The following is a 10,985-nucleotide window of genomic DNA, read 5'->3' on the forward strand; positions in this document are numbered from 1 at the left end:
CTTTCTCTCTGTTACTCTCTCTCTGCTCCTTCGGTATGCAGCTTCTATTTTCAATAATCTACACAGCCCTTGGTTTCCATAATCGAAAGAGAGCAGCTGAATTTTGCTCCAAATCCCAAGGGTGAAGCTGCGAAGTGTTTGGAAAACTTTTGGTCCTCTTGACCTTCACCGTCGTCGTCTTCGTAGTTCTGGGAATATGGCATTTGAGATTGGTAAGCAACCTCTCCGATTGCTCCTAATGATCATGTGTCAAATCAAAGATCTAGAAGCTTGCTTCATTTCATGACAGGTTCGAGTTGGTTGGTTCCACATTGGTGAATAAATGCCAGACTTGAAAATGGTCCTGTTAAAGCGTTGTTGCGTGTGCTTCTCACCACGAAGTGGAACCGTGATCTTGGGATGCTTTGGTATCCTCTTCGCGGTTCTCTCCATGGTGCCCCATGTCCTCATCCTACAACATCATGAGTACTATATTGGCGAATTCGTAAAGCAACAAAGAAGCACTGGGGGTGAGTAAAATAGTGTGAATTAGGCATCCGTTCTTTTGGTACTGAAGTCTTATATCATTGATTGCTTTTTCAGTTCGCGATATTGGAGACGATGATATTCCCAACATTGAGTATTTCAGTCGGATGACTTGGTCATTTCTTGTCGCGGTGGACGTAATCTTCACCTTTGATTCCATTTTACTCATTACTGGTAATCTTGAGCTAAAGTAGGATGGGTCGCCGAAGGTTAATTGGCCAAATCTCTAAATTGTAGGCAATTGACATTTTCATGACCAAATGCCAATTAGATTTAAGGACCGGGGATTGCTAATGGTTTTAAGCCAAACGCTGCCTACATACATATTTTTATATAGGGCACAATAAAGTTGATCTTAATAGGGTCATGATTTGTGATGCATAAACGGTGGGTTACTCAAGGTTTTTCTATATTTGCTAAATGTTGTTAAATTCAGCGATTGGCAAGCACAACTACTATATGTGAAGCTTTGTCTATATCTTTTCAACATCTGAAATATCGCTTAATTTGTTCAAGACAAAACTGCAATACTTTTGGGAGGAAATAGGAGGGTGGAAATGGTTTTTGGTTTTGTAATTTTATATACTAGATTCTGGATTCTTCCCCTCTTACCTACTAAGCTACAAATGAGCAGATTGTTAGGCTTAATCCATGTACAGTCAATATTATTTTTTTCAGGGGTGGCTTGCGAACGCCGATATTTCCTGATTCCTTGGCTAGTTACGTCGTTTTGTTCAAGATTGTTCTCCGTGGTCATGATTCTGGCCGCCATGTTCAGTTACGCCAATGATTTCTCATTTGTCATCTTTTTCACCCTCGGTAAGGAGCTTAAATTACTGTTTAAAAAGGTAGCCTTTTCATAGCCTTATCGCTATCTTTGCAATTCTGGTAGCACCGATCCAAGCCCTGGGTATTTACTTTTGGGTGGTGGTGTACTCGACGTTCCACCAGATGAAACCCGAAAACGAAAGTGCCAGCACGTGTGCTTTGAACTTCAGTCAGAACCATTCGACCTCGATCTCTTGCCAATCACGGCCCAACTCTCTGCATTCTAATACTCAACCTCGGCCCAGTCTTCACGGCCAAGTCTCTCTGGCACAGTCCAACGTGGCCACGGAACCCCCTTCAACCACAACAGTTACCATTGAAGAAGATCGGAGCTGCAGCCAGGTGACTCACTCAGCCTCGATTTCCAGTGTTCCATCTCCGAGGAACACTTTGAGACGAGGCCGTGCATCCAGCCCACCACCTCCGTACGAGGTAAGAACCCAATGGAATAGACCGAAAAGGATGGAACTGATGGTAAATGTCTTCTGTTATTGCTTTCAGGCGGTGGCTGTGGATATTGATAAGGAACAACAAGCCATTGCAGCGGGTTTGGATTCCAAAAACTTGACCTTCTCGAAGCAAAACTCAGTCGAAACCGCGACTCTGTCGGCCCAAGGAAGTGGGCGTGACTCTCAGAATGATGTTCCAACGGCAGTTTTAATCTCTCCAGTGACTACCAGTAGTATTTCGAATGATTTGGTCTCGTCGGATACCAATCCAGATATGATTGAGAACCACGGCGAGGAAACGAACGATCAGGATCAAGATGAAGAGGATTGTCGATTGGTTCAAGCATGAGTGTGTTTCTTTGTGTTGAAGAAGCCTAGCTTTTGTTTCGAAGGGGGTAGTTTCAAGTATGTTTCGTGTTTCAACCTCAATCATTATAATATCACAAGAAGCTCTCATAAACAATATCAATTAACACAGATCAAGACGGGTCAATGATTGTACTCTCCATACTGTTCTCTGCGTCAGTTGACCATGCCAGCCTCTTTCAGGGATCGGTAATAGCCTCTTAATTTAATCACATCTCTGCTCAACTTGGCGAGTTTGAGCTCCAATGAGGCGTTCCTCTCCTTCAAAAACTTTTCCTTCCTCACCAGTTCCTCAAAGCTCCTCTTGGCCTTCTCCCTCGATTTGCGGACCGCGATGTTATTCCGCTCTCTACGAAGCATGTATTGCATGGTCTTTTCCTTCGGGCCTTTGACATGGTTGGCGGTTGAAGCCATCTTGCTCGAGTGTCCAAGCCCTGGAGTGACCAGGTGCCGTTCATGTTCATCGCAATAAGGAGTGAGGAAATGTTTGTTCCGTAGATGATGGTGATGAGGATGATGATGGTCCAACACGTTTGAGTCTTGAAGATGATGATTGTTATTTGAAGAGAATTTTGGCCCGTTTTCGTAGAAGTCGTTCATGTGGGTGGGATCGGGTAGAGACATTGGTTGGCTTTGACGGTAAGGTACCGTTCCATGTGCTTGATCCAAATTGGGAAGGGCGGAGAGCTGGAACATGAAAGGATGCAAAAGAGAGATTAGCCATGATTGTGGCTTGATGTCTTGTGTCTTAATTGCTAAACTACGAATGATTCCGGCATCACTGAAGGCCTCTGGTCGTGACAGTGTGATTCAAATTTTCAAGGATGCCACAGAAGTGATTCTCATAATTAGTTTCAGTCGTTCCATTTTGTCACGAGAGCAATCTGAGCCACATGGAAAGTATGGTAATTGAATGTTTGCTAAGCCTTCAGACAAGGAGTGCATTTCCCGGTTTCAGCGACAGAAAGGCGGAGGGATTGTGCTAAATTGTGTAACAGGTTTCAACTAGGGCAGGTTTTTTATATGTTCTCTACGCCCTGGCTAGTGAATATACGAGGAGAAAAAAAATCGTATAAGTGAACATTTGAACAGGTAAGTTCAAATAAGACAACATTTCTGAAAAATATGTTGTCGTTACCATAAATAGGAAATGTGGGAGGAGGGACAAGTTCTTATAAATGAACATTTGAACACAGATGGGTGAGTTCAAGCACCCTTTAATTTGTTGATAAATCTGCAGTCTAGAACATGACTAATAAAAGTTCGCATCATTGTTAAATTACGCAAAACACCGAACTGAAGTTTTGAATAGAGGTGAGTGAGACATTCAATTCAATTTCGTTTCAATATTTCTCACGAAGACCGCCAAAATTGGTTGTCATAACAAGGATAGACGTTGGAGAGCCTCGAATATAAAATTGCAAACCTGAAAAAAGAATCCTTTGGCCTTTATGGGGGGGGGGTAAATTGTGCCAAATTTCTAATTTACCCACTTTTCAGCTCTTTTTAAAAACTTTTTCGTTCTAGTTTTCCCATTTCAGGACATTTCTAGGCCTTTTCTTGTCGTTTGGGTCCTTATCTGCTTACTTCTTTACTTTTTTTCTGTTTGTGACCTTTTTCAATTACTTCCCTACAGCATGATCAGATAAAGAATTGAATCCTCACCCAGAAGCTTTTACATTTTTTCCAGTCTTTACTAACCGCTACAAGGAATGTAATCCCCGGTACTATAATAGAGAAAGATTATGATTCGTATAATTGTTACCACTTAAGCTTCATACAATATTTGGTCTAGAAACCAATTGAATATCATGCTTTCTGTTTGGGGAGGGAGGTCGGTAAAAAAGGAAGATGGAGTTGAGTTATACTTGCCATTGAGGGACGGGTTTAAGCCAAGGCATGTTGAGAAACAGGCCCAAGCCTAAACTCAAAATGATTTTGAGAACAAAAGCGCCCTAGTCAATGATAACAGTGGGCTCCAGAAGAAAACCTAGTCAGCCAAAAGAGGCTAAAAGGGGCTTACCCCATGGACACTATTCTATTCGCATTATTGCAACTTTTTCTTGCATTTTCACCACTTTTTTTCAACTTTTTCTCAACCATGAAAGATATTTCGGCAAGGAAGCCATTCTTTAGGTCTACTGATCACAGAGAGACTGTACCATCTCCCCTGAAGCATTGTCCACTGCATCAGTGCGGGGAAACTTCCGTGGACTTTGGTGCAAGTTCTGATCTCTCAGATCAATCATTTGAAACAGCCCGTCGTTTAGGTCTGGTCTTGACATAGGTTTATTGCTGCATGGGCCAGTATTCCGAAGGAAGTTATGTGGTCCTGTTACGATATGTCCCGTTGAAATGATTGCAAAAGTAAGCAAGAATTCAAGTCAAATTTAAAAAGGATTGCTGAGACATATTCCATTTAATTTTGTTTCAATAGATTTCACAATGGCTGCACCAATTGCTAATGCCACGGAGTAGATATTGAACAAAATTACCTTGGGAAAACCACACCATCTATTCTGGAATACTAATTTATCAATAAAAATTTATTTGAATGTGAAACACTAATTTGTTTTTTGGTTGGTTGTTTTGCATACTTTATGATAATAAAAATTGTCATATTCTAGCCACTCGTCATTTTTATTTTTATTTATTTTTTACTCCTTCCCCAACCATCACACTTGCAATTTTCAATATTTCCTTGCTTACTTGTCATGGTGTAAATGATTTTTTTGCATCAGAAAAGAACGTTAACGTTTTCAATTCTTTTAGGTATCAATAGACCACGACAAAAAAAATATCATTTTCATGTCGAATAGAAATTGCAAAAATTTGACGATTCGAATGTGCGAAAAAACTGAACCCAGGCCAGGCTATAAAGCTCCTAGCTCGGATGTAGGTCGAATTTGAGCACCTTTAGTGATTATTTGTGTTCCTAGATTTTCAGATGTAGGTCTTTAGAGGAAAACGATCGGTGACATTCATAAGTTGTCCAACGGCAAATGGATTACAAAGGATATGGACCAACCTAAAATACAAGATTGCCGCTTGCGATTTCTAACAATAGATCAAAGTCAATCCCAGAGGGTCAATCTTCAACTATCGAGTGGGCAGTGCTAAAAACTCCAATCTTACCTCAATATTAGAATACTGTTTGCTTCAATAAGCCAGAAAACTGAAATAAATGACAAATTCAGTTTTTGTCTGCCCAGCTGTAATTGGTTGTCTGAATTCTCCTTCCACAAAATGCCCAAAATCAAAGCGCCGAACTACGTTTTTCCTTCAATTTTCTATACTTCAAATGGCTAATAGCTCCTTGATACGAATCAAGTGGATAGATATTTGCAAATCAGATACTCAACATCTTTTTAAAAACGGGTCTCAGCATTGGCAAGAAAACCGGTCAGCGTAACCCTCTCGAATTTCTGCTCGACATGCAAACACCGTATTATGTCGGAGTGGTAATCTCTAAACGTAAGAAAAATAACTTGTTTTGGCGTTGAGGGTAAATTCCAGATTGTTGTCAGAACTAGTTTTCCTTTTTTTACAGAGGTAGGTAGCTCTTCGCGTTTACCTATGAGCAGACACAACTCGCATTCAAATCTCTAGGTTGTTGCTTAATGGCAAAACAAGTTATTTTTCCGAGCTTTACTAATCCATGGAGTACGTGACTAATCACTACACCTCAGAAATAACGCTTTTTATTTTTATAACGAGCAGAAAATTGAGAAGTTTGCAATAAACGATTTTCTATCATATGATGAGGCCGGTTCTTTAAGATCAAATGAAGTAACTCCTTTGGCCATAGCCATGTGTTCCCTTCATATCAAGGAGGTACGTGACACTAGTGGTCGACCATAAAGCAAGCTTCAAACCCACTCGTAAATTCCAACTGGGTAAGCCAATTAAATTTGCCTCCACTTGTAAGCTTCATAACTCGTGATTGGTTCGGTTCGTCAAAGGTGCAAATAGTAATTCTAGGGAAGTAAGCTTTTCTCCCTGTGTGAGTTTAGATATCAAAAATTCATTTTCCACCTTAATTTTCTTTCACAAAATCTTAAAAAGAACATCCAGTCTCAATTTTCCGCCACACTGAGAAGGGAAATTTCGAGATTCCTGACCTTATAAACATGACCCACAGGACAATCAAGAGTATTAGAAAAGCTTTGATTGACTGTAATTACGACTATGGGACTGCGGGCAACTGAAAAGTTGATGAAAGGTCCCGAAGAAAGCGATGGTTTGGTCAATACGATTGATTACGATCCATGAATATCTGTCAAGGTCGTTTCTTGGAAATTTAAAGACCCCTTATCAACCATTCAGGTCATTGTTCGAGATGATTTGGTGTATCATTCCTCCAAGATGGGAAAAGGTCAATTGTTGTCCAAAAAATGAAGGCAAGGGCCCTTCTGAAGATCTATGCGAAATTGTTGAACAAACTCAAGAATCCAGTTCAATCAAACATGATTTGGATCTTTTCCTACAAAAAAGCTTCTACCAAGATCAGGTCAAAATCACAGGTGATTGGTCAAAAGCACTCATGAGGTCCCAAGAGTGATGACAATCAAGTATCCTGCATGTTCTATTGGTACTATGATCAGACCGGAGATGAGCTAATTGCGTTCGTTTTCAGCGTGGCTTCGAATTAAGACAAGTTGTTTTTCCATTATTTTGTGAAGGAGAATTAAGTTGAAGCCGCCATTTTTTAAGTCTAAACTCACAAGGCGCATAGCTTACTTCCCTAAAATACGATTTTCACCTTTAACGAACCAATCATGAGTTATGAAGCTTCAAAAAAGCGGCAGATTTAAATGGCCCACCCTATAATTTACGGATCATTTGTTTTTCTGGGCGGCTACGATGATAAATTAATTAAGTAGCATTGGCAGATTCAAATGCCGCGGAAGTTCCACAAGGTTCCACTATACAGTCTATTGACTAATTTTCAGATTAGATCACACGTAATGTTTTGATATTAAATAAAGCTTCTCAAGGAAATTTAATGTTCAGAGCGCCCATTTCAAATGGATCAGCTTTGGTTTATTAGTTAGCGCTGCATTGGATTGGCGAGCGGGTAATTGTATTTTATTCTGGCTGATTGGACCCCTCCAATGGGGCTTATTCTTTAAGTAATAATAGTTCGCTTTAAGTTGCTTTCCCACAAAAAGATGCTCCCAAATCATCCCACTGTGGATTTTAAGTAGTCAAGGAGCGGGAATGTTCCATGATAGAACACCTTTTATCAATGAAGATAACTGACTCTTTAACAAATCAACAGCATATTCATATGTACTACCAATCATCGGTCAAGAACCACCAGACCTATATCACTCTGTGATTGCAGTTACATTTTCTTGTAATTGTAATTGCATTTCAAAATGAAGTAATTTTATCAATTACATCTGAAACGAATGTACAGTATTTGTATTTGTAATTGTAATTGACTACATATTAGAATGTAGCTGACACAGGTCTAAGAGTCACCACAAACAAACATATTTTAATGCATCAAATTGTCCAAAACTTTTATTTATCTTAATTATGCCCTGTAGAGATTTGAAAAGGGTATGTAAATGGAATTAGGCCTTTTGCATTGGTTGCATTCGTACTGTAACAGGCTTATTACAACTGGTTTTTTAAATTGGTTCACATCTTTGCGGACTCTTCTTTTCTTTGGACGATACTTGCCGAGCAACTTTTACTAATCAAACGTAACTTAGCCTCTAGGACTAACTGTAAAGAGCCCAGCATCTTATGCAACCTTTAAAAAAAATCTTTCCTGGAGTTTATGACATTAGAGGCTCTCTATTTAGCTCGTTTGCATAGCCAAGCCGTCAAAATGTGACCTTTTAAAAAAATCTTTCTTTAAGTTTGTGACATTAGAGGCGAGTATTTTAAACGCTCATACCTCTGAGCCAAGTCTTGGACGTTACCCAGAATGAGCATTCACTCACCACTTTCTCAAGTGTGTTTTCATACCGGTTAAACGCCCCAGCCCTAACTCCGAGGTATGAGCTTTAAAAAACAGGCTTAAGGACACTTTTTTCATTTGATCCGATTGTTTATTGTAGGGGTTAGTAACGCCTTTTAAAACCCAAACTAAAAAAGAAGATACAATTGCTAAATACTTCTGACTTGGAGTTAATTTTTTAACGGATTATGTACCTGAAAAGTGAATTTAAAAAAGTCCCCATAAAGGAAATACATGTTAAGAAAAAAACAGAAAAGAACACAAACGACCAAACGGCTAAAAATGATGTAAAATGTGATAACAAGTAAGAAAATAGTCAAAACAGAGGAAAAAGTGGATAGCATGATTTTGAAAGTAGGGAAATTGGAAATTTGGCCAAAAAACGTACTAACCGGCTAAAAAGACAATAATTTATTTAAAAAACTTTGAAGCAGTTTTGATTTTGTTGTAAATGTATTCCACTTAGGAGAACGAAAAAAATCAGGTGGAACGAACGAATGTCTATGTCAGGGTGAACGATTCTGTTTAATGGCTCATTATAGCTCTGAGTGAAAAAAGCAATTGATCCACTGGCTCCCCTAGCTCTGGAGTTTCATTCTTAATTCAGGTTGAATGAGTCAGACCTGTGTCAAACCTCATTGCAAACACAACATTATTTTTGAAGTGTATCACTTATCTCCTTGGTATTTGAGGAAAGAGCACTCCAAGAAGGCTCAAGTTCTTTCTGTGTCGAGCCGCCATCAACCACCACATCAAGAAAGAGAAGCAATTTGTGTATTCTAATATGAAAAGCACCTTCGTTCGTTTTAGGGCCCGCTTTTGTCTGTTTGATGTCTCTCTCCTTGTTGTCAAAGAAATCATTCATATGGTTTTGCATCCTTATTGAAGAGATGAACGATAGCAAACAAGTACTTGTCCATGGCGTAATATGAAGAACAAGTGAAATAAATTTGCCACTTCATGTTTAACATTTCTAATCCATCATTAACACTCTAGTGCCATTCTATACAATATCATGCGCCCAATTTTGACTAATATGTGAACCAAAAATTTGCACTTTTGCAATCGAAATCCGCTTTGAACATTTGTGATTTGCTTAAGATCAAAAGTATTTCCCAAGCAAATTCATGTTCAATTATTGTTACATTCAACCCAATTTTTTCAAAGTGGCACAAAAGCCTAAAATATCGCTACTACACGCACCCAAAAAACGTGGGTACTTTATGCATTGGGACAGAGTTTCGGGCCATATCATTTATGACGTAAATAATATAATCATGTAAAATTATGTCAATCCACCTTATAATCTGCTGATCATACTAATCAACACATATTTTAAAAGATAAAATGCAGTTGTATTCAAGATGACTTACATTGAGCGGTTCTTCAGATGACTTGCGATGTCGTTCGTGAGCGAATTCCTGCGAAATTGCCAACTCTTGATAAGCATTATTGGACTTCGTGCACAACTCACTCGGATTAGGTTGGGAGAGAGGTTGCGCCTGAGTTTGCCAGTAGTTCCGATTGTAATCCAAGTTGTTCCCAAGGGATTGATTGTTCAAGTACCACGAACCTTGCTGACCCTTGCCTTGAATTTCAGGCTTCATATCGTCCTCAAATGGTGAGACCGCACTCATGACCTGAGATGGGTTCATTGCATATTCAACGGGATTCCCATTTATGGGCAGGGCCACTATTTCCGGGGTTTGAAAAGACGAAGCATCTGGAATGGCCAATGGATAACCCCGTTGTTGATAGGTCTGTACGGGTCCTTCATACTTGAATTCCAACTTATCTCCTTGAGGAGCAGAAGGGTCAAACTGTGCTGGATCATAACTATGCGACTCATTGAGGTATCCAGGCTGACCCGAGAAGGGACTGAATTCCGGATCGGGCATATTGGGATGCGACCTTGAATACGTTGGCTGGTGTTGGTAAGGCATTGGTTGATTCGTGTGATGAGGATCGTCATCTTCAGGATATCCGTTCGAGTACGAAATTACTCTGGACCAGAACCCACTTGGCATGGTGGATGTTACAGGGTCGGGTTTTTGTGCAATTGGGCAATGTTTGGATGTGTTTCACAACCCAGATCTGGCGATGAATGGTCAATGGTTATTGTCTGACCCTTACGCAACGATGTGGTAATTTCTATTTTCAAGGTTTGGAAATCTCCGTGAAATGATCCCGTTCGGTTGGTTCCCAGTTGTTGCCCTTTCTTCCTCGTGCAAGGGTCTCGAAGAAATGAAAACTATTTCATACAACGACATTGACAAAGAACACTTTCCGATCCTGTCCTCTAAAGCTGACAAGTAGCTACGTAGGACAAGTAGGATAGATCGAAACTTTCGTTGGTCAATTGTCGCCCTACACAATAATGTACGACTAGATGGATTGTCGACCCTCGACGATGACCAATGAGCTCTCCTGTGGAGGTGTGTCTTGTCTAATGACCAATGATCAGTTGGGCAATGGGGGTGTTTTTGATGGATCCTTTGTAGCGGCTTCCTGCCCGATACACTCACGCAAACGATTTTTTTACTGCCCACTTGCATTCTGGTCGAGAGTGTCCAACACAATTATAAATATGAACAAACAACCCATTTTTTGCTGCCATCATTTTTCTAAATTTATTGATTCGCCAATTGGAATCGTCATTGAAGATCGCATGAGTTGCAGTAGGAAAAAAGGTATGGAGAGTGCATGCCCAAAGAAGATCCATTGATCACATTGGACAGGAATGGACAGAAGTAAGGGTGTTATTGGAAAAGTGGAATTAGGACGACATTTGAATTGTTTGGAACACTTGCCAATGTTGCAAAGGAATTATTCTACTGAATTCC

At 39.9% G+C, this 10,985-nt stretch overlaps 2 protein-coding genes across 2 annotated transcripts; one reads left to right on the forward strand and one right to left on the reverse strand.

The window, feature by feature from the left end:
- On the forward strand, positions 1 to 2,279 carry LOC131881035 (uncharacterized). The gene is made up of 6 exons (XM_059227789.1): positions 1 to 212; positions 290 to 509; positions 583 to 699; positions 1,204 to 1,344; positions 1,418 to 1,785; positions 1,855 to 2,279. The coding sequence occupies exons 2-6, from the start codon at positions 323 to 325 to the stop codon at positions 2,149 to 2,151; spliced, it is 1,110 nt and encodes a 369-aa protein (XP_059083772.1). The 5' UTR covers positions 1 to 212; positions 290 to 322; the 3' UTR covers positions 2,152 to 2,279.
- Positions 2,193 to 10,576, reverse strand: LOC131881034 (CCAAT/enhancer-binding protein-like). Its single transcript, XM_059227788.1, has 2 exons — positions 9,516 to 10,576; positions 2,193 to 2,855 (listed from the first exon to the last, which is right to left on the reverse strand). The coding sequence occupies exons 1-2, from the start codon at positions 10,167 to 10,169 to the stop codon at positions 2,325 to 2,327; spliced, it is 1,185 nt and encodes a 394-aa protein (XP_059083771.1). The 5' UTR covers positions 10,170 to 10,576; the 3' UTR covers positions 2,193 to 2,324.
- Positions 10,577 to 10,985: the final 409 nt, after the last annotated feature.

Source organism: Tigriopus californicus, chromosome 5, assembly GCF_007210705.1.
Source record: "Tigriopus californicus strain San Diego chromosome 5, Tcal_SD_v2.1, whole genome shotgun sequence".
In the NCBI taxonomy this organism is placed as follows: domain Eukaryota; kingdom Metazoa; phylum Arthropoda; class Copepoda; order Harpacticoida; family Harpacticidae; genus Tigriopus; species Tigriopus californicus.

Excerpts from the sequence above, each read along its gene's own strand:
- LOC131881035 (XM_059227789.1), top strand. The coding sequence starts at position 323 with ATGCCAGACTTGAAAATGGTCCTGTTAAAGCGTTGTTGCGTGTGCTTC. Across the intron at positions 510-582 it reads GCAACAAAGAAGCACTGGGG|TTCGCGATATTGGAGACGAT; the intron begins GTGAGTAAAATA and ends TTGCTTTTTCAG. Across the intron at positions 700-1,203 it reads TTCCATTTTACTCATTACTG|GGGTGGCTTGCGAACGCCGA; the intron begins GTAATCTTGAGC and ends TATTTTTTTCAG.
- LOC131881034 (XM_059227788.1), bottom strand. The coding sequence starts at position 10,169 with ATGCCAAGTGGGTTCTGGTCCAGAGTAATTTCGTACTCGAACGGATAT. Across the intron at positions 2,856-9,515 it reads CATCTGAAGAACCGCTCAAT|CTCTCCGCCCTTCCCAATTT; the intron begins GTAAGTCATCTT and ends TTCATGTTCCAG.